Source organism: Terrapene carolina, unplaced genomic scaffold, assembly GCF_002925995.2.
Source record: "Terrapene carolina triunguis isolate 2854851 unplaced genomic scaffold, T_m_triunguis-2.0 Scaffold84, whole genome shotgun sequence".
Taxonomy (NCBI): domain Eukaryota; kingdom Metazoa; phylum Chordata; order Testudines; family Emydidae; genus Terrapene; species Terrapene triunguis.
Genome location: NW_020664435.1, coordinates 35,718,995 through 35,742,373, shown reverse-complemented (window position 1 = coordinate 35,742,373; position 23,379 = coordinate 35,718,995). Strand labels below are relative to the sequence as shown.

At 43.8% G+C, this 23,379-nt stretch overlaps 1 protein-coding gene across 1 annotated transcript in view; it reads left to right on the top strand.

Annotated features, from left to right (window-relative positions):
• Positions 1 to 14,215: 14,215 nt before the first annotated feature.
• The window catches only part of ITGA8 (integrin subunit alpha 8), a 170,758-nt gene continuing 161,594 nt past the window's right edge, over positions 14,216 to 23,379 (top strand). Inside the window, exons 1-2 of the mRNA XM_024208854.3 lie at positions 14,216 to 14,468; positions 14,950 to 15,074. Of these exons, the coding sequence (XP_024064622.1) occupies positions 14,290 to 14,468; positions 14,950 to 15,074 (304 nt within the window). The 5' untranslated portion in view covers positions 14,216 to 14,289. The remainder of the gene's footprint in view (positions 14,469 to 14,949; positions 15,075 to 23,379) is intronic.

The following is a 23,379-nucleotide window of genomic DNA, read 5'->3' as shown; positions in this document are numbered from 1 at the left end:
CCGTGCTTGGTCCCGTATAACCTCGGACCGTTGGGTCCTTCGCACGGTGGAAAGGGGATACGCCCTCCAGTTTTCCTCGCCCCCCCCTCCCACTCCCCCTCCCCGTCCCTCTTCAGGGACCCTTCTCACGAGCAACTCCTTACACAGGAGGTTTTTGGGCTCCTCGCTATGGGGGCCATAGAGGAGGTTCCATCGGAGCTAAGGGGCAGGGGGTTTTACTCCCGCTACTTCCTGATACCCAAGTCAAAAGGGGGTCTAAGGCCCATCTTAGACTTGCGCGGGCTCAACAAATTCATAGTAAAGTTGAAGTTCCGCATGGTATCATTGGGGACCATCATCCCTTCACTGGATCCTGGAGACTGGTTCGCCGCCCTCGACATGAAGGACGCTTATTTCCACATAGCGATTTATCCGCCTCACAGGCGCTTCCTGCGATTTGTAGTAAACAGGGTGCACTACCAATTCGCAGTCCTTCCCTTCGGCTTGTCCTCGGCTCCCAGGGTGTTCACAAAGTGTCTGGCAGTCGTCGCGGCCTTCCTTCGTCGACAAGGGATACAGCTGTTCCCGTACTTGGACGACTGGCTGGTACGCGGCCGCACCAGAGACCAAGTGCAGGCCCATGTCCACATAGTGACACGCACTTTCCACGAGCTGGGCATTCTACTCAACAGAGAGAAGTCCACTCTAGTACCAACTCAAAGAATAGAGTTCATTGGAGCAATCCTGGACTCCAGACATGCCCGAGCCATCCTGCCAGACAGCCGCTTTCATACCATTTCAAGCGCCATTCAAGGACTCAGGGCCTTTCCAACTACCACCGTAAGGACATGCCTTGCCCTCTTGGGCCACATGGCCTCGTGCACCTACGTAACCAGGCACGCCAGACTGCGACTTCGCCCATTGCAGACTTGGGTGTCATCGGTTTACCGTCCTCATCGAGACGACCTGAGCGTAGTGGTCACGGTTCCGACCGCAGTCTTGGCCTCCCTCACATGGTGGACGGATCGCACTGCGGTCTGTGCAGGAGTACCCTTTCACGCCCCACAGCCCTCCCTCCACCTAGTTACGGACGCTTCATCTCTAGGATGGGGCGCTCACCTGGGGGAGCATCATACCCAAGGCCTGTGGTCGGCGTCCCAACTAGCCCTGCACATCAACGTCCGAGAGCTGATGGCAGTGCGCCTGGCTTGCCAGGCTTTCCTCAACTTCCTACAGGGCCGTTGCGTGCTGATTCTCACCGACAACACCACGGCCATGTTTTACATCAACAAGCAAGGCGGAGCCCGCTCATCTCCCCTATGCCAAGAGGCCATTCGCCTGTGGGACTTTTGCATCGCCCACTCGATACATCTCACGGCGTCATTCCTGCCTGGAGTCCAGAATACGCTGGCAGACCGTCTCAGCAGGTCCTTCCAAACGCACGAGTGGTCGATTCGCCCGGACATCATCTATTCCGTTTTCCAGAGGTGGGGGTTTCCCCAGATCGACCTGTTCGCATCTCGGGCCAACAGGAAGTGCCAGGCATTCTGCTCCCTACACGGTCGAGCCCCGGGCTCTCGGTCGGACGCCTTCCTCATGGCATGGAAAGACCATCTGTTCTACGCCTTTCCCCCATTCCCGCTGGTCCACAGGGTGCTGCTCAAGATCCGCAGGGACCATGCACGGGTAATTCTGGTCGCTCCCGCTTGGCCGAGACAGCACTGGTACACCACACTTCTAGAGCTGTCAGTACAGAGGCCGATCACGCTCCCCTTGAGTCGGGATCTCATCTCTCAGGACCACGGCCGGCTGTGTCACCCCGACGTGCAGTCGCTCCACCTCACGGCGTGGATGCTTCATGGTTGAGTCGCTCAGAGCGGCAATGCTCGCAGGCCGTCCAACAGGTCCTGCTGGGAAGTAGAAAGCCCTCTACGCGGACCACGTATTTAGCCAAGTGGAAGAGGTTCTCCTGCTGGTGTGAGCAACGAGCTACGTCTCCCTCGCAGGCTCCTATCCCCTTGATACTGGAATACCTCCTGTCCCTCAGACAGCAAGGCTTGGCAACATCCTCAATTAGGGTTCACCTCGCCGCTATTTCCGCTTTCCACCCAGGGGAACTCACGTCCTCGGTCTTCTCGAACCCGATGGTCGTTAGATTCCTCAAGGGCTTAGACCGGCTGTACCCACAGCAGCGACAGCCGGTTCCAACGTGGGACCTCAACCTCGTCCTCTCCAGGCTCACAGGGCCTCCGTTTGAACCTTTGGCTACCTGCTCGCTCCTGTATTTATCTTGGAAGACAGCCTTCCTGGTAGCCATCACCTCAGCACGACGCGTCTCGGAACTCAGGGCGCTGACATCCGAGCCCCCTTACACGGTGTTCCACAAGGACAAGGTGCAGCTTCGCCCCCATCCTGCCTTTCTGCCAAAGGTGGTGTCACCTTTCCACGTGAACCAGGATATTTTCCTCCCGGTCTTCCATCCGAAACCTCACGCTACTCGTCAAGACCAGCGTTTACACTCTTTGGACGTACGCAGGGCCCTGGCTTTCTATATTGACCGTACAAAGCCATTTAGGAAGACGACGCAACTCTTCGTTGCGGTGGCCGACCGGATGAAAGGCTCACCGGTCTCTTCTCAGTGCCTATCCACTTGGATCACGTCCTGTATTCGTGCTTGCTACGACCTGGCCGGTGTACCGACGCCACGCCTCACCGCTCATTCCACGAGGGCCCAGGCCTCCTCGACTGCCTTCCTGGCTCAAGTACCGATCCAGGACATTTGTAGAGCTGCAGTGTGGTCATCGGTCCACACATTTGCTACTCACTATGCGCTGGTGCAACAATCCAGAGACGACGCTGCTTTCGGGTCAGCGGTTCTGCACACAGCAATGTCTCACTCCGACCCCGCCACCTAGGTGGGGCTTGGGAGTCACCTAACTGGAATGGATATGAGCAAGCACTCGAAGAAGAAAAGACGGTTACTCACCGTTGTAACTGTTGTTCTTCGAGATGTGTTGCTCATATCCATTCCAAACCCGCCCCCCTTCCCCACTGTCGGAGTAGCCGGCAAGAAGGAACTGAGGGGGCGCTGGGTCGGCTGGGGTATATATCCAGCGCCATAACGGCGCCACTCTAGGGGGCTCCACAGCCGACCCACCGGGTGTTGCTAGGGTAAAAATCTTCCGACGATCGTGCACGCGGCGCGCACACACCTAACTGGAATGGATATGAGCAACACATCTCGAAGAACAACAGTTACAACGGTGAGTAACCGTCTTTTTAGTTGGGTTTAATGCCAAAAAATATCACACAGTGAGTAGGATTAATTTACAGGTAAAAGTTTCAGCATAATCCAGGGAGGAAATCTAAGTGCCCAAATGGCGATCTGACCTAGTGCCCACTGCTGGACCATGCTGTGATCTTGGGGCAATTACTGCACCTCTGAGCCCTTTGTTCCCGCTCCCATTCCTTGTCTTACCTATTTACAGTGTAAGCTCTTCAAGGCAGAGGACTGTTAATATATAGGTGTATTATGCCTAGCACAATGAGGCCCCTACATCAGATGAGGCTTCCAGGCACTGCTCTAATACACATCATTTTAGCCTTGCTATGTGTTCAGAAAATAGTTGCAATTTAACTGCCATAATTAATGAGAGGAGAGAGGAATACTGCAGTCAGTCTGATCTCTTATAATAAACCACTGGGATTAACATTGTTCCAAAAAATTCCTTTTGTTGTGTTTTGCTTTCTTGGGACCTGAAACATGTTAAGTATCCAGTGTAACTCCCACCGAATGCCTGTAAATATGCATATTTTACTCTACTGGGACCACACTCTCCCATGTACAGTAAATCCTATGTTTAAATCTACCTGGCCAGCTTGAAGGCTTCCTAAATTTCAACCAATTTAACATAGCCCTCTTTAGTTTTGACCCGCTCTCCACTACTTCTCTTAATTGGGAAGGCGAATTTAGAGCTTGGAAAAATTAGTAGGGTCTGGGCATATAGCAGTGTAAAAATAAACCTCTATGACTGCATTTCAATCCTGACCCATAATGCTATCGCAATCTTTGGGGTGTTTTAAGCAAAAACTGTTATTAGTCAGTCCAAGTTTACGTGAGGGTATAGGATGGCTCTGGAGGACGGGTTTTTTGTTTTGCTTTGGCATTGATTTTGTTTATAAATGCCAAATACAGCTTCATCAGACACAATAGCATTTGCATGCAACGTTAATCTAAAAGAAACACGAGAGACTGCAAACTTAAGTTACTGGAGAACTTTATCTGCTCCTTCTCAAGAGTCTGTATTTTTCACGTGAATTATCTTCTATTAAGACTTTCAATTTAGACAACATTCTTATGCAGGGAGAAGTGTAAAGAGGAAAAGTGAATCGTGGACTCGTTTTGTTGGCATGGCATCCTGACCTCAGTTCCCAGGCAGGATCTTGCTGCAGCAGAATTGCAGCTAGGGTATAAAGTAAAAGGCTAAAGGATCTTGTTAAGAGGTTAGAGTCATGGGGCGTTGGTGAAAAAGCTCAGTACATAACCTAATGAGTTCTCACTTTTTTCTTAATTGAGATAGCATGAGCAACAAATTGCAGAATTTTTTTTTTTTTGCTTCAATCCAGGGGTGCCAGAGCAGCTGCCCCTCTAAAGAAGTAGGGAGATTGCTAATGTGACCCAAGATGCAGTAGACCAAGCTCTCTTATGGAGGAAATGCAATTTAGGTAGAGCTCCTTGTACAAAATAAATGCTCTTCATACTTCTTCCCCATCTAAAAGCTGTCAACTTGAGGCTAGCTGTCTGTATGCTCTATTATGGGGGAGTCACAAAGATTCAGGATGCTTAGTATGAACATTAATGCGAACATGCAATTTTTAGCAGCTGTTACATTGCTAGTAAAGTATGGTTTTCTCCTCTTCTCTCACTGCTTCATGATTGTCGTGTTTCCAAGACAAAATACTGCATGTTCAATTGCTCCAATTAGAGACTCCCAAAAGACTTCATTACTATAGAAATCCCTTTAACTATTAAATAAATAACTGAGGGAAATGGTAAACTTATCAAGGTGGATGGACACCTGGAGTGCACTTTCAAAGTGCGGTGAAAGGGTTTAGCAGCACAACTGCCATCAACATTAATAGGAATTATGCAGTTAAAACCCTGTGCAGTGCTTTGAAATATTTGTCCTCCTGATGCTAATAGTTAGATTATGACACTAATTATACAAATAGTAAGATTAAAGCATTGTTAAAGACCTTTTATGAGAAATTTAGTCTTTAGTCCTTAGGCAAAAACTCCACTGGAAGTTTTAATAGACTTTAGGGCCAGAGGGACCATTACAAAATCATGTGATCTCCTGCGTAACATAAGACCCTGAATATCACCAGTGATTCCTGCATTTTGCCTGAGTGAGGACCGCAGGATTTGGCTCATTCAATCGAACCTTCCAAACAGCTTTTTTGATCATGTAAGCAGACACTGTTGGACTTTTAAAAGCAGTTTGGCTTTATGTTCTTCAGATTCAGCTTTCCCTCCTCTGGCTCTGTTTCTAATGTCAGTTTAAGGCTTTTTTCCTAATCATCAAAGCAATTAATGGATCAAGCCTCAGATACGCTAAAGACCAAATTTGAAACTGTCAGCTACCAAGCCAGCTGTCCTCTTCTGAGACCATGCAGATCGCAAAACCCAGGATGAAGCAGGAAAGGAAGCATTCTTCATTGTTCCATAGCCAGATTTCTTCAGACTTCCACAGCAGATGAGTTGAATCTGGAGTTTGACTGTCTTTGCAAAACCTTCTTCACAAAGGCCTTTCCCCATACAAAGGATGCTGACAACACTAATGCCCTTTTCTACCACAAAAAAACAAACATGAAACAAAGAAACCTTAAAAAAAATTTTTTTTGTTTTAAACCAAACTACTGCAAGTCTACCAGCAACTCCACTGTTGCTAGTGCTTTTATGTGGAAGGCTACTAGGGTGATGGGCAGTAATATATAAAACCATAAAATAAGAGATTAACCCATCTTTGTGAGTTGTACCTACTTCATCCCTACATGTGCAGCTGCGTCAGCAGTATAGCAGATGGATACATTCCAAGGCATACATTTCCTATAAATTGAACATGCATTTTCATCACAAGCACATGTTTTTGCATGGCAAACACCTGTCTCCTATGTGATTATGTGTAGAAGATTAAGGACACAAATATCAGGTATTTCATGTCACACAAAATGACTCACGACATGTACCACAACAAAGTGAACTACACGTGACCAGTTAATGAATCATAAAGCAGTAGGAAAAGAAGAAATAGTAATACAAACACAATTTTTTACTAGCCTGCCCCCATACTCCCCAGGGTAATACATGTGATTTTAATAAGGTTTCATTTTTGTAAACGTGTAGGCCACTGCAAAGAAAATCACAATAGCAGATGAAGTGCAGGAAGTTGGCTTAAAAAAAAAAAACGAGCTCCAAAATGGAATCAAAAAGTACTAAGTCAAAGTGAAACTCTTAGGGACAAATTTTCCCCTTAGGTCAATGGATTTGGTGTAAGTAATTTTTCTCTCTCTCAAAATCAGTGCCATTCACTCAATCTCAGAGCACAGAGATAAGTGACATCATAGTGACACAACTATGTTCATGGACTTAAAACATTCATGGCTGTGATGAATGTCATGGTTGATTGGTTGGTTTACTTACATGGGATTGAACACCGCAATCATGTGTGATAATATTGTCTCTTCTTTCTCTCAGACCACATCTCCCCTCTTTCCTGTCTACTCAATCTCATCAGCAGCATTTTGTATATAATCTTCCCCTATTTCCTTCCTGCACCTTCCTCCCCCAGAACTCCCACTTTTCTCATGCATCAAGTTCATGGCTTGACTTCCATTCAAGGCTTTGCTCCACTCCAGCCCCACCTCCGGCTCATCCCTAACCTCCCACTAAATCCTGCCTGCTCAGCCACAGCTTCTCTCTTGACTATGTCTTTGCTCATTCACAGCATCTATCTTGCTTTTATGTCACACTTTATGCTTGGAACAGGCACCAGTTAATATTGACCACTTGTTCTCTATCCTCTCCTCCAGAACTCACCTATTATGTAAAGCATTCTAGCTTCAAAGAGCACACTTCACTCTGTGTGTGAGCTTACAGTTGAAGCGGCATGCGTGGGTGCAATACAGAATGCATACACAGTGAGGGACCATTAGGTGTTGTGTACATTTCTCTCATTTGAACCCCTGCAGTAATGTAGACTCATTGCTATGGCCTCAGATTTACACTGTATGTCTCTGAAATGTAAGGTGAGCTGAACTTTTGAGAAGCTACAAGCAGCCCTCCTGTTCAGGCTACAATAAACTGATATTCCATCCTCAAAAAACAGTCAGATCCAGATATCCTCTGCTGTGGTCTAGTTTGGCCCATTTTGGTCATTTATAGCAAAAAGCTTGTTATGTGATTCCATCTGAAACAGTGATACTCAGCCCTCAGTGGGTCAGGAGCCAAATTAGAGATCAACATTACCCAAAAGAGCCACAGTAGTGTGAATTCATAGTTTCATTCTCTCTCTCTAAAATATATATATATATATATATATATATATATATATATATATAGTGCCACTGACGAGAACTGCACTGCTGGCCTTGGCATACAGTTGTCAATGGTAATAATACATATATATATATTAATTGAATAATGTATATAAAATATATATATATATATATACATATAGAGAGAGAGAATACTCACAGCAAAATGACTGTGCAAGATATTATTATATCAACTACAGTTGGTTAATAACATAGTAAAAGCATCCTGATTGGTTAATAACCTAGATTGGTTAATAATTAAATCACACAATGTTTTAACATCATGAGCTGCGAAGAGCCATAGGAGACACATTAAGGAGCCACATGTGGCTCTGTAGCCTCAGTCTGAGTATCACTGATCCAAAACAAGCAGATCATAAGCCAATTTAGTGTAAGTAAGCTATAAAGCCACAAATGGAGAATATCATTGCTGAGGAACAGACCGGCTTTCGTGCTGGAAGAAGTACCACAGAACAGATTTTCATCCTTCGTGTTCTATGTGAGAAGTATTTACAACACCAGCAGGACATCTACCACGTCTTCGTTGACTTCAAGAAGGTGTTTGACAGAGTATGGCACGAAGCTCTCTGGGCAACCATGAAGAAGTACAATGTTAGTTGTAAGCTTTTTCTTACCATTAAACAACTGTATGCCAAGGCCAGCAGTGCAGTTCTCGTCAATGGCACAATAGGAGAGTGGTTTCGCACCACTATTGGAGTCTGGCAAGGCTACCTTCTTTCGCCCACACTGTTCAACATCTGCTTGGAGCGCATAATGACTGATGCCCTAGAAGATCACATATGCACAGTCAGTATTGGGGGGCGAGCAATCTCAAATCTTCGGTTCACTGATGAAATTGATGGCCTGGCAGGCAGTGAAGATGAACTTGCCAACCTTGTGAAATGATTGGATGAAACCTCTGCAAAATACGGCATGGAAATCAGTGCAGAGAAAACCAAGCTGATGACAAACAAACGTGATGGCATCAGCTCACATATCACTGTCAGTGGACAAGAGCTGGAGACAGTGAAACAGTTCAAGTATTTGGGGGCAATCATCACTGATAAAGGATCAAAGGCAGAAATTTTGGCAAGAATTGCACCAGCAGCAGCAGCAGTGGCACAGCTAAAACCAATTTGGTGGAATAAAAACATCTCCTTGGAATCCAAACTGAAACTGCTGCATGTACTGGTCATCTCCATTTTTCTGTATGCGTACGAGACCCTTACAGCAGAACTTGAATGGAAAATACAGGTAGTAGAGATGAGATACTTCCATAAAATCCTGGGCATCTCCTACTTTGACCATGTCACTAGTGAAGAGGTCCGCAACATCATCACCCAACGTGCTGGGTCATATGAAGACCTCCTGATGATCGTGAAGAAGCGCAAGCTGAAGTGGTACGGCCATGTAACAAGATCATCTGGCTTATCCAAGATCATTCTCCAAGGGACAGTACAGGGGAAGAGAAGAAGAGGTAGACAGAAGAAGAGATGGATTGACAACAAAAGAGTGGACAGGAATGGACTTTGTGGAGACTCAAGCACTGACACACAATCGTCAGGGGTGGAAACAATTGGTTGATTGCTCATCAGTGATGATGGTGCCCCAATGACCAATGCAGTTATGGGAGTTATGATGATGATGATGAAGTTATAAATGACCTAGAAATATTAGCTGACACTCTTGCACTCTGTCATATATATATATATATATATATATATATATATATATATATATATATATATATATAGCTAGTAGTGAGTTTTCTGCCTACAGAGTTTTTATCAGTCTTTGAGTAGACCAAAGCTCTAATTGAAACACTTATCACTCAGGAACAGCCTGTGAATTTCTGACACTCCTTGAAGAGTTTGGGATCTAGAATCTAATGCATGGCTTACAATTAATTCTTAATATAGCTTTTTCATCTGCCATAGGTATATTATTAATACTAATTTTACTTAAATGTTTCAAAACACCAACTGAGACAACACAACTAGATGGAAATTTCTTTTACACAATGTGAACAGGACATGGTGGTAGTGTCTTGTAACAGATGGCATGTCTCCCAGTGAAGTGAATATCCTATCACATGGCTCTATTTCCTCTTGGTATGCCTCACTGAAAAGGCAATATGTAACATGTTTTTCACTTCACTAAGATTCGATGCATGCTACAAAATGCTGCAACTCTACTGCAAAATAGCACTAAGGTATAGTCTGTGACTACAATATCTGGACAATGTTTTTATGGCTTAGCTTGTAAGCTCTTTGGGGAAGGAACTGTTTTGCTCTCTGTACAGTGCCTAGCACAGTGGGGCTAGGGCTTTTTGGCAGTACTGCAATACAAATAATTATTTTATTATTCTAATGGTCATATGGGTTTGGGGAGAATATATTGTGTGTGTGTTCTTTTTCTGGTTTCTGGTTATTAAGCAACCTGGTCTAAATCTGCAGCGTCCAATAATGGTCTATTCCTTATAGTCCTTCTGGCCTCAACCACAGCACGCTTGAATCCAAAATCAAACATGAAAAGCAACATTGATACACATCATTATTAGAGATGAGCCCGAACAAAGCCCATCTCTGTACACCTCCAATTTGGGGGTGGGTCAGAATCTGAATCTAGCTCTGGATCCAAATTTCACAACAAACCCCTTTCTCTCCTAGAAGCTGACACAAATCCCAGATTTGAATGTCTATTCTATGTTAAGATGCAAGCCCATTGTGGATATTTACTAGGTGACTCACTACTTCATTTAAATTTGTAAAAGAACTTGTGGGATTGGGTATACAGCTGTCATGGTGCTCCACAGATAGGACCCTACATCCTCGACGTATCCTGACCCAATACTCCTGGGGAAAGTACCCAATGAGCAGACATTACTGTGGAGCTTTTGGAGTTAAATCCCAGCAGAGCTCTGTAGATTCCCAGCAGGGAGTGCCTATGAGCTGAGATAATCAAGTGCAGCTGAGCTTAGTTCTGAAGAGGGGAGACTGGGATGGACGCAGGGAAATGGGTTGGAGGGGGAAGTACTGTAGGCAGAAAAACTGTTTTATTTGTGTTTTTAGATGGGTCCTGCTTTTTGGAGTTTAAGGGCATAAGATGTATGATAAGGATATGGCCAAACACTGTGCTGAGCATTTTGGTTTTGTTTATTTGTTCTTCTGCGTGGGCAAGAACCTTGTAAAGTAACTCTAGACCCCTGGAGAGTGTTCTATTTTGGTTGTTCTGTGTCTCCTGCAGAGTTTCTCTCCAGCTGTGGAGACTCTGGCCCTGCTGCCACTGGATTTATCAAAGGGAGAAAGGTTAAATGTTGTGTTGGTGGTCTAATTTTTAAACAATAAGGAGCTTTAACTATTTATCTACTTTTTAAATGCAACAACTAGTGCTTGAATTTGAAGGGGGGGGGATAGGTTATGACATCCAGTTCTATCTGCTGCTGGATTATTTGAAAGAAAAATAAAAAAGGAAGGAGATAATTTCAACATACTAGCACATTGGGGGCAAGGAGCGCATGACACAGCTTCCCATCTTTCTGATCCTTATCCTTCCCAACCCTCCCCTCTGCCACCAGTTTGAGCAATTTTATAATTACTAGACTACTGTAAATTGGCCCATATAAGGCAGGGTTGCTAGTGAATAGAGCATTGGAATGGGTTTTGTGAGACCTGGGTTTCAATCTGGGCTCTGCTGCTGCCTTGCTGGATGATCTGGGGCAAGTGATGTCGCTCTGTGCCTCAGTTTCCCCATCTGTAAAATTATGATAATGATACTGATCTCTGTTGTAAATCACTTTAAGATCTACTGATGAAAAGCCCTACAAAAGAGTCGGGTACTTATAGAGTCCAAGGTCAGAAGGGACCAATGTATTACTGTTATGTAGTACAACTAAATGTTTCCAAAAAGTTGAATTCCTATTCATTTAGGAGTTTGGTGTAAAATTTTCTAAAGCCTCTAATGCACTTAGGAGCCTGTTACTTTTGAAAATAGGACTTTGGCTCTTATATCATTGAAGTACATTTTGGTCCTTATCACCAGAAATACTTGTTCATCCTAAAATAACTAAGTAATGGCTATTATTTGGTTTCATCCAAATTGGAACAATAGAAACTCATATGTTCTACAAACTGAGGTGTGGGAGTCAGTGATGACAGCTTAGGGCAATTATTCCGAACTTTAAAAATAAACACACTATTTGGTTATAGTGACTGGGAATATCAGAGTAACTCTAGCCACAAAGCACTTAATCTGCTGCTATAGTAGGTACACTCAAAATGTAGCAAGTGTGATCTTAAATATGACTTTGTTTGGAATGTTTACAATTCTTCAAGGTTTCTTTCTCCAGTATTTCCTTGATACACATTTGCATTGTAAATGCTAGAAGGACTTATCTCTTTTTCAGAGAGAAGAATGGCTTTTTAGAGGATTAAGTAGTATTTTTAAAAGATTTTTCTACTTTGTTTCTGACTTGGCAGGGGGGAGGGGAGAGGTTGAGCGATTTAAAAATGAAACATGCTGCCCCCTTCTGCCAGGTTTTGGAGTGTTGATCCAGGCAGGGAAGGGTCGAATTTCAAGCAGATGCTGCCTATTTTAATATAGTCGTAAACAAAACATCTAAAACACAGTTATGGGAGTGGAGAATCCCACAAGAGGGTGTTATGGATTAAAATTGGAGCGGGAGGGAAGTAATTCTGAGAGGGACATTTCTGTTTTCTGCATTGAATGAGGTTGTCATGTAGCTTATGGGCCAGTCTGCATTCCTTTGTCAGGGGAGAGATTTGACACCTCCTCTTGTATAATAGTTATAGTAACTACATATAGTGATTTTTCTCTTTATGTGAATTTAAGTTACTCCCTTAGGCATAGTTAAAGTTTATATAGTCAATGTAGCAGTAATAGTGAAATTTACAAAGAAATAGGCCTCCTGATGTGTTCCGAAGTGTGGTTGGTTTTTATATCTTTCCTGTGGTTAAAATGTCTTTTGAAAACAAGAAAAGGCCTCTTCTTTTAAACAATAGCATTTTAGTGATCATTATAATGAGCTGTTGAGTGTCCAATTCCTTGGAGTAGCTTTTCCATGTCCTTTTATCTCATAAAAGGCTCTTTCAAAATATAAGAATCTTCAGTGGATGAAATAATTTAAGATCTCATGGGGGGGGGGGGGAGGAAGGGAGGAGAAGGAAGTTATTCAGCTAGAAGCTACTGAAACTTCATCCCTACTATATACATGGGTAGAGCAGGATGAATTTGTCTGCAGATCATGTCCCAGTGTTGATGCTTGCTTAAATCTTGCTTCGGATAGAGGCCAAATCGGGCTTATGATGGAAACTCCTTAGAGCTGGATTGTGCAAGTGGACCTATACGGGGGACTCCTGTAACCTGTAAGAGCCCCATTAAAATAAATGAGGCTCCATACAGGCACAGGGGCCCTTCACACAGACGCAGTTGCAGGAACAGTAACCACTGCTCTGTAGTTGTCATAGGCGCCTCTTAGGGTCAAATTCTGATTTCAGGTTCCCTAGTGCAAATCCCAGTAATGCCACTGGCTTCCGTGAGATTACTCTGGATGATATGCTCAGAATTTGGCCCTAAATTTTTCTAGATCGGGAGGGGGGACAGGTGCGATCGCACACCTTTGCAGCTATTTTTTGGAAACAGTTTTCTGTAAGGCTGGGGCAGCAGTGCGTCGTTGGTGTTGCCATATCAATCGTTTTAAAGAAAAAAATGAACGTAATGCCACAGTTTTATTTTTTAAATTTAGCTCAGCGCTGTTTCTCATTGAGGATTAGTTGTGGGCTAAATTGGCAGACAGCAGCTGTTTTTATAGTTAGAGCCAAAATCGTAAATGTGTGGGTTAGATCACACACACACGGCTCACAAACAGCTTGGAACCACGGGTTCCACCTTTCCCAAAAATCCCACCTGTCCGTTTCAGCCCCGAACTCGGGACATTTGCAGTCCAAAAAAGAGTTAGAAAAGACTTGTCCTTCCCAGTGTCTCGGCGGAGGAGGGCGCTGCACACCTGTGTTTGCCCCAGCGCCAGGGTGCCACCAGTGGGTGCCACACTACACACTTCGGGGGAAACTTTGCCCTGGGGCTGCTGCTGCGCGTTATGTACTGGCTTGTACTTTCGTGCTTTAATTGCCCTCCTCTAATTTAGCAAAGCAGCTGAACCTCCGCCTGACTTGTTGGCTACGCGGGGAAGGCTCAGATTCTACCTTTCAGACGATAAGGCAAAAATCTGCTTGCTTTTAAAGTGGGGGTGACTAGATCTCCTCGGATCCTATTCCAGGGGGCATCAGGCAACCCCCAGCGAGTAGATCCCCTCGTGTATCTCTCACACACAGCGTGGGGAAGAGAGAAAGTTCAGAGTCAGGGAGTTCAGGGCTTTGTCGCGGTCCCCGGCCACCCACCAGCGCGCCCGCTGCCCTGCGGAGCGCTCAGCCTGTGCCCCAGCGGCCGGCCACCAGGGGGAGCCCCGGAGTCAGCCGGCGGCCACTAGAGGCATGAGCGAGCGGCTGCCTCACTCGCCGCCGCGCGGAGATGCTTGTGGGCGCCGGGCGAGAGGCGGCGCGGAGCGGGGCTGCGGGTCCGAGCCGAGCCGGTGCGGGTCCCTACGCACTAGCCGCCTCTCTGCTGCGCCCCGCGCCCCGCCAGGCTGCCCCCGCCGCGCTGCCCCGGGAGCGGGAGGTTCCACGGCTGAGGAGCAGGATGGCGGCCCCGGGGCGCCGCTGGGAGCCCCTTGCCCCGGTGCTGCTGCTGCTGTCGGGGATGCTCCGGCCGCCGGGGCTGGCGGCGTTCAACATGGACGAGGAGAAGCTGACCGTGTACAGCGGCCCCGAGAGCAGCTACTTCGGCTACGCGGTGGATTTCCACCACTACGCCGGCGCGTAAGTAGCCCCGGGCTCCGCGGGGTCACCGCGGGTCGCTTCCCTCTCAGCCCGTCGCCCTGCCCGGGAGCTCGGCGGCCCCTCCTCGGCCCTTAGTCCCAGAGCCGAGGCGATCGGAGACCCCGGGGGGGGGTCGCCAGAGAAGTTCTCCATCAGCCCAAGTCTTCCTGGCTAAAGCCAGCCAGGGCACGCCTGGGAACCAGCTTCGGGGGGGATCTGCCCAAACACCTAGCGGCGGCAGCCCTTTGCGGGTCTCTCTGTCACCAGCCCCAGCTGCCCCCTCGCCCGCAGGGGTTATCTCCTGGACACAGATCGCAATGAGAGCTCGCTGGAGCATGTGGCAGCCGGGGAAGGGGTCTGGTGATTTCTGCCAGTCCCAGGGCTCTGGTGGGGGTGATAATGTGTTGGCACAAATGATCTGCCATCGCTTCGCCTTTATCTTTTGCTCACCAGCTAGTGACGGTCACAAATGTTTTTGCAGAGTTAGTGTCCTAGTCGGTGCTCCCAAAGCCAATACTACACAGCCGGATATACAGGAAGGGGGAGCGGTGTATTACTGTCCTTGGCCAGCCGCTGAGTGCAAACAGATCCCCTTTGATACTACTAGTAAGTGAATCGTTATAAGCATATAACGCACAGCGTTGTATTGTATTGCTAAAGTCACCCCTTACTGCGAGTTGATTCGCCGCTCCGTTCACGTATGTCTGTCAGTCTGATCTGAGTGTGTGTAGTTCCCTAGAGAAATTTCACTCTTGGAAGTTTGTGTGCGTGTTGGGGAAGTGTTTAATGGTCCCTACAGAAATAACAATCGCGTGAATTTGGGGATTGGTGCGTAGACGACTGCCGTTTTCCATAAGTTTGAATGAAAGGTGTTTGGATTGCACTTAACACTTTAAAAAGAAATACCCACTTGTAAATGTTCAGAAGACCAAACTCCGTGTTTCATGTAGCCCTCTGAACAGTGGAAATTGGTTGTTGGTCTTCCTCAGTGCTGTTTTCAACAAGGGATTTTCTGCCCATTCAGACGGAGGCGGTACCTTATGCTGCATGCTGATTTAATTCTTTACAGAAAGGAAGAATTTTCTTTCAAAATACTGGATGTTGGATGCAAACTGATGTAGGCATAATGTGGATAGATTATATCCGACCACTTTCAAAATCCCAAAACAGATGTTTCTTATTTAATTAAAGGGAACACACATTTTAAACAATTCAGGCTGTTTATGTTTTCTCTTTATAGCCCTTGAAAATAATTTAAACCTAGTGTTTCCAAAAACATTTAAACAGAATGGTTTAATGTAGGCATATTTATACAATGTAATCTTTAGAAACAAAAGTTACAATTCACCAGATTGTATTTAATTTTAGTGCTTATTCGTCATACAAATATTAATATAATACAACAAAGTCTGTTTCTATGATCATAAATGAAATTTCAATCAACTTCCCCATAGCTAACAAATCAGCAACACAGTTCCCCAGCTGTGTGTGTGCGTGCATGAAAGAGTCCCAGCTTACTGTATTCTAAACATTGCAATACACCTGCAATACCTGGATATATACTGTAATAACACATATACTGTCTCTAATTCTATATGCATGTAGATGTATACACAGTACATGTTCCCTGTGCTGTGTATATATATATATTAATATATGCATGTATATATATGTACACAGCAAATAATATTGCCAACACGCCTACTATTTACATCTGGGTAAATAACGCCCTTATAATGCCACAGAAGCGTACAGTGCAGTACTACGTGTTTAAATATAAATTGTTTTCAAGTATTGAAGCTTCATCCAAAGTGAGGATTCAGTACATTTGAAAAAGCTTATGCCCAAATAAATTTGTTAGTCTCTAAGGTGCCACAAGGACTCCTTGTTGTTTTTGCAGATTCAGGAAGACTCCACAAGTTATATCAGTCATAGAATTTCTGAGAGATCTGGAGTAAAGGTTTATCCTTCTGGAGTAGGTAGGAGGTGTGGTGGCCAGAAGCGGTTGACTACTTGAACATAACAGGGGTTTTAGGCTTTGCCATGCAAATGCTAGTTTGTGACCAGATAAGAGAACTTCATTTTCCAGAGTAGTCAGTCCATATCTTTTTCAGAGCACTAAGCTGAAGCCTGGAGTGATCTTAGAGAGACTCCTCAGAGAGTCCACAGACGCAAGTCAATACCCTATGTCTATAGGGGCTAGAGAGAAGAGAAAGGAGAGGGTACTAGGGTATGTACCATATATATCAATGAATGCAAACATAAGCTGGAGCTAGGACATGGGTGCACAGAATGCTTTGCATATGTCATCACTGATTCAGTCAACATTAATTTATTTGCACATCTGGGGCCTAAAATCGATTGCCTTACTTGGGAATGATGCCACTTACGTTCGGTTCAGCTCCCTTCTCTTCAGAATATTTTCAGCTATATGAGCAAGTCTTCTGTTCCTTTTTATCTCCTCTCTACTCCAAAGCAGAGCAGACAATACTGACTTTAGCCTGGATGATATTGTTTTAAATCTTTTTAATGTATTTCCCTTTTTTGTGTTTGTAGCTGTAACGGGACACAACCAATGGTTTGTTAAATATTACAGATGTTTTCAGAATATTATTATATGACCTTATATGACCTCTGTTGCTGTCTGAATACCTCAGACTCACTAATGAATTTATCCTGCAATATCCCTTCGAGGTGATACTGTTCCCATTTTACAGGGGAGAAGCTGAGACACAGAAACAAAGTATTTAGGTTTGCCCAAGGTTACACGGGGACTCTATGGTGGGGCTAGGAATTAAATATGGATCCCCTTAATCTCAGTCTAGTGTCTTAACCACAAGACCATCATTTCTCCAATATTAGGAAGTTTCACTTATTAAGAGTATAGTAGATGGGGAATTAAATATACTGGCTTTAATTTTAAAAAAGAAATGTTTCACACACAGAAGTAGTTTTGTAAAAGGCATTGAATTTGTTGACATCAAAGGGCTGGAAATAATCTTCTAAAAACAGAGGAGAGAGAAAAAATTAAATAGATGATTTCAGAGCTGAAAGCTTTCATTTTGATGCCTTTTTATACAAAACTCACCTTTTTCTTGGACCTAGTCCAGTATTGGCTGTTCTTTCAGTCAAGTGTGCTAAGTACAATAAAAGGAAAACAAACTGCTGAATAATTAATAATCTGCTTCACTAAGATCAGAATAGAAACTAATGTGCTAGACAGACAGAGAGAGAGAACACATTACATACCACTTAAATGGCAATGTAAACTGACAGCAAAATCCAGAATTTCCTTGAATTATAAGCATAACAAGTCTTTAATGTTCCCATTATGGGGGTCTAGTCTCCCCTTGACACACGAGTAACTCACTTGTAGTATTATAGTCAATGAGAGTTACCTTGTTCCAATGAGAGAAGCACACTTCGATGCTTTTCTCACTTGTATTGCCAACAATAACCATCAGACTTAAAAAAATAGAAACAAAGGAATGTTCATTGAATGAGAACACTTTCCATAAGTGCCCTTTACAAAAGAGCTATAATAATACTTTTGATTTACACGAGTTTGGAATTACCTTGCGAACATTATTTACTACAGAAAGATAGATTTTAAGTGATTATAAGTAGCAAGCATAGAGATCAAAGTTGATTACCTAAGAAACAAAAATAAATTTTCAGTCTAAGTTCTATAAACTAAACAGAATTTGAATTAAATAGTGTCTCACCATGATAAATGGTACAAACAGGTCACAGATCTTCAATACACAGGCTGGAACTGCCATTCAGCCCAGGACCACCCTCCCCCAGTTCAAAGTCTTTGTCCTACAGACATGTTTCCAGGTGTTGAGTTGTGGTGGGAGTGAGGCCAAATCATGATGTCATTTCCCCTCTTTTATAGTTTCTTCCAGCTTGCTGTGACGTGGGGGTCTGCCCTCATTGGTCAAGCAGCATCCATTGTCTACATGCTCTCTCTCAGAAGTCTTCTGGGATGGCTGCTGGGAGAGTGGATTCCCTTTAGTAGGACACCAGCATGTCTGGCTAGTCCACTGTTGTACCTGAAAGGCTGGTTGTGTGTGTTCCCAGCCTCATAACATATCTCAGTAACATATACAGCAATGCTTCAGAACTTCGCATATAAGAATAGCATATACAATCCAACATAATATTAATGGTCAACAGATTAAGGCTTTTAACATGATACCTCACAAGGCATACTTTGTTAAAAACATGTCATAATTATATGACACTGGTGAATATGGGGATTCCAGGGTGTTGCTTTGAGGTGTAGAACGCCCCAGTGCAAGGTCATGCATTTAGGGACTAACAACAAGAATTTTTGCTATAAACTGGGGACATATCAGTTGGAAGTGACAGAGGAGGAGAAAGATCTGGGTATATTAGCTGATCACAGGAGGTTTATGAGCCACCAATATGATGCAGCTGTGAAAAAGACTAATGCAGTCCTAGGATGCATCAGGTGAGGTATTTCCAGTAGAGACAGGGAACGGGAAGTGTTAGTACCATTGTACAAGGCACTGGTGAGATCTCAGGATCTGGAATACTGTGTGCAATTGTGGTCTCCCATGTTTAAGAAAGATTAATTCAAACTGGAACAGGTGCAGAGAAGGGCTACTAGGATGATCTGAAGAATGGAAAACCTACCTTATGAGAGGAGACTCACAGAGCTTGGCTTGTTTACCCTAACCAAAAGAAGGCTGAGGGGAGATATGATTGCTCTTTATAAATACATTAGAGGGATAAATACCAGGGAGGGAGAGGAGTTATTTAAGTTAATCACCAATGTGGACACCAGAATAAATGGATATAAACTGGCCATTACCAAGTTTAGGCTTGAAATTAGGTTAAGGTTTCTAATCATCACAGGAGTGAAGTGCTGGAACAGCCTTCCAAGTGGAGCAGTGGGGGAAAAAACCTAACTGTCTTCAAGACTGAGCTTGATAAATGTATGGAGGGGGTGGTATGACAGGACTGTCTACAGTGGCATGTAGCTGACTGCTAGCAGCAAATATCGCCAATGGATCATTATGGGGCTCTAGATGGGGAGGGCTCTGAGTTACTACAGATAATTCTTTCCTAGGTGTCTGGCTGGTAGGTCTTGCCCATATGCTTAGGGTCTAAACGATCTTCATATTTGGGGTCAGGAAGGAATTTTCCCCTGGGTCAGATTGGCAAAGACTCTGGGGGGTTTTCTCCTTCCTCTGCAGCACGGGGAAGGGGTCACTTGCAGGTTTAAACTAGTGTAAATGGTGAATTCTCTGTATCTTGAAGTCTTTAAATCATGATTTGAGGACTTCAGTAACTCAGCCAGAGGTTACGGGTCTATTACAGGAGTGGGTGGATGAGGTTCTGTGGCCTGCAATGTGCAGAAGGTCAAACTATATGATAGTGATGGTCCCTTCTGACCTTAAAGTCTTTAACTTGAATTTCAAGCATCGTTTGTTAATCAACAACATTCCAAATGCATCACCAGTATTTGAATTCATGCTATTAATATCCTCCCTCTGCTCAAATGTGGAGAAAAAAGAGAGAGAGCTGACAATGACATCAGTCAAGAGTCAGGAAGCTGTATTATGCCATATGCTAACTTTATGGTGGGATAGTAATTACAGCTGCTCTGTAATAATTTATGATTACTGAATGTTGACCTGGTTGTTTTGGATGTTTACTGTCTGAATGTATTGGTTTAGTTTAATATGGGGTTGTAAGTTAAAACAAGCAAGGGAAGAAGAATGGCTCAAGATAAGCCTCTTCTCCACAAACCCTTGAGGGTTGTTAGGAGACAATGCTGGACAGGAAGAGGTGTTGGAACTGAGACCAGTACATAGTGAGATATGAAACTAACTTTAAATGTCTGTCACTGCTTCAGAGTGCCTTGTTCTAGCTGCTAAACCAGAATATCTGCTACGTGTTCATATTTGTGTAGAAAAATCACAAGGCATAATCTCAATTGTTCTACAGTGGATTATCCCACTGTCACATATCTCATAAGAATATGTAAATCTGTCAAGTCATGATGATTTTCATCCACTGGTGATAAAACTAACCCCAAACTAACTTGCAGTGCTTTATGGCATGTGATGTGCATATTTGGGGGTGTTAGTACCTAGCTTGTGGAAAAGTAAGGGGACTTCAATTTTTTCAGATCAGTCAATCCAGCACTTCTCCAGAGCACTAAGCTGATTTAATTACTAAGCAACAACAGCAATTAATCCCCTTAATGATGTATGTGCTTTGCTCCAGTGGGGAGGTGAGAAGATGTCTTTAAGGATTCTCCACTTTGTTCCCTCTTTTCCCCTCCCTCTTTAAAGGTGTCATATTGCACTGACCTACCCTTAAGCAGTGGAAAGCTGGATATGACTCTCTTTGGAATATAATGAGAGGGAGATGGGGTTGGAGGAGCATGTTTTAGTGTGATGTGAGCACTGGACAGGCAATTAGGAATTCCCGAGTTCCTATCCTGGTTCTGAAACAGATTCCCTCCTTTACCTTCAGCAAGTCACAACTTCTTTGCTTCAGTTTCTCCATCTCAGAAATGGGGCTAAGAATACCCACTTACGTTGTAGCTGTGAGGCTTAATTACTTAATACAGGAGAACCTCAGAGTTATGAACACTTCGGGAATGGAGGTTGTTCATAACTCTGAAATGTTTGCAACAAAGTGTTATCGTTGTTCTTTCAAAAGTTTGCAACTGACCATTGACTTAACACAGTTTTGAAACTTTACTATGCAGAAGAAAAATGCTGGTTTTAACAATCTTAATTTAAATAAAACAAGCACAGAAATAGTTTCCTTACCTTGTTAAATCTTTTTTTAAACTTTCCTTTTATCATTTTAGTAGCTTATGTTTAACATTGTAAGGACATAAGACTGGCCATACTGGGTCAGACTAAAGTCCATCTAGCCCAGTATCTTGTCTTCCGACAGTGGCTAATGCCAGGTGCTTCAGAGGGAATGAACAGAACAGGTAATCATCAAATGATCCATCCCTTGTCACCCATTCCCAGCTTCTGTATTGTGTTTGCTTTTTTTTCCCCCCCGTCTCTGCTGCTGCCTGATTGTGTACTTCAGGTTCCAAATGAGGTGTGTGTTGACCAGTCAGTTTGTAACTCTGAGGTTCTGCTGAACTTGTGTTTTGAAGGTGAGAATTGGTCTGCAAGTACTAATATGGGTGCTGTTCCTTATGGTGACCAGAAGGGGTAGCAGAAGAGCAACTTGCAGAAATCTTTCCCCCTATTTGACTAAGTGCTTTACTTCTAAAGCATCCAGAACATCTTGCAGCTCAGGACCAAACTTGAATCCCCATTTTAACTATTTATACATCTGATCTGTTGGAAAACTAAGAGTACACATTTCAAAAACTCATTTTAAAATGATTTAGGTACATGATGGGCAGTAACAACTTTTAAAAAGGCAGCACTGATGGGGCATGAATTTGCCAGTCTTCCAGGATTCAGCATGTTCTCTCTCTCCTCTGAGTGTGCTTCATCATATATTAGTCAGACAGGTTGTATTTTTCAAACTAACTGTAGAAAATATGAATAGCCTGTCAAGAAAAAAAAGGTGGGGGGAAAGTCTAGGTTAACTCTGGCCAAGTGTGCGGTTGAGAGAAAACATGAGCCAGTTTGGCCAGAAGCTGAGTTGATTGTAACAAAACCCAGGTACTGTAGAAGGAAAGGATGTATTGTGAGACTCAGGAGATTTAGTTATATAAAAAAACCTATTAACTGTAAAGATGATAAAATCCTGTGGGAAATTTAGAATCCTGTTATAAAATAGGATTTGCATCTCAAGAGAAAATATTAGGGGAGAAAAAGTTCACCCCACCTTCAAATTCTGACACTATTGATTCAACAACACCAGTTTTGCCTTACCATGGGCTTAATGATTCCCATGTAGAGTTCTGATTTATGGCAGGTATGTGGTTTCTTTTCCCAATCCCAATCACATTTTAAGGAGAAAAAGGAAAAAGTAATTTAACTCCCATTGACTTCAATGATAATTTCCCTGAGTCAGGAAAAAGTAAAAATGGAATAAAAACTTCTGGGTATGGCCCAATTAAATTAAAACAACTTGCATGAATGAAATCTAATGCACAATAAAAAAATGTAAATCCACTTATGCAAAATCAGATTAATTTCAAAATAGAGCCCCTCTCATGATAATCCCAAGAGATATAACTGCTTTAAAACACTAATAAAAATAATATCTAAAGCTTTCCATCTGTAGACCTACAAGCACTATATAATGAAAGTCAGTATCATTACCTCCATTTTGCTAATGTGGAAACTGAGGCACAGAGAAGCAAACTGAGTTTCCTAAAGTCAGTCTCCTCCTCTCCCAATTTCCAACAGGACCAATTATCACCTCTTTGCTTGGTCCACCAGACCCTGGTTCCCTAGATTCTAGTTCCTAGCCTTGTGATTGTGCTCGGCACTTCTATGTGACAGACCTAAAATCAATGCTCATGTGAATGTTAAGAAGGAAAATGGGTGACTAAGGCCTGGTCTGCAGTACAAAGTTAGATCAATTTAAGACACCTTGTGTCATCTTAGTTGTGCATGTGTCTATGTTTAAATTTGTCTCCCACTGATGTAAGCTCTCCATTACACTAACATAATAACACCACCAGCGTTGAGCCATGGTCGATGTATTGATGTTGACGCGGTGAATGTAGACACTGTTACCTGTGTCGACCTTAACAGTCCTCCAGCATCTGCTCCACAATGCCCAACAGTGAATTCCACTGCCCTGGGGTCATGGCGAATGGAAGCCTCCCCCACCATCCCTTTAAAACCCTGTGAATTTTTGAACGCCTTTTCCTGATTGTCCAGCTTGGGGACCACATCTTGCAGCTTGCATTGTTGTGTGCCACTGCCCAGCTGACCATGCT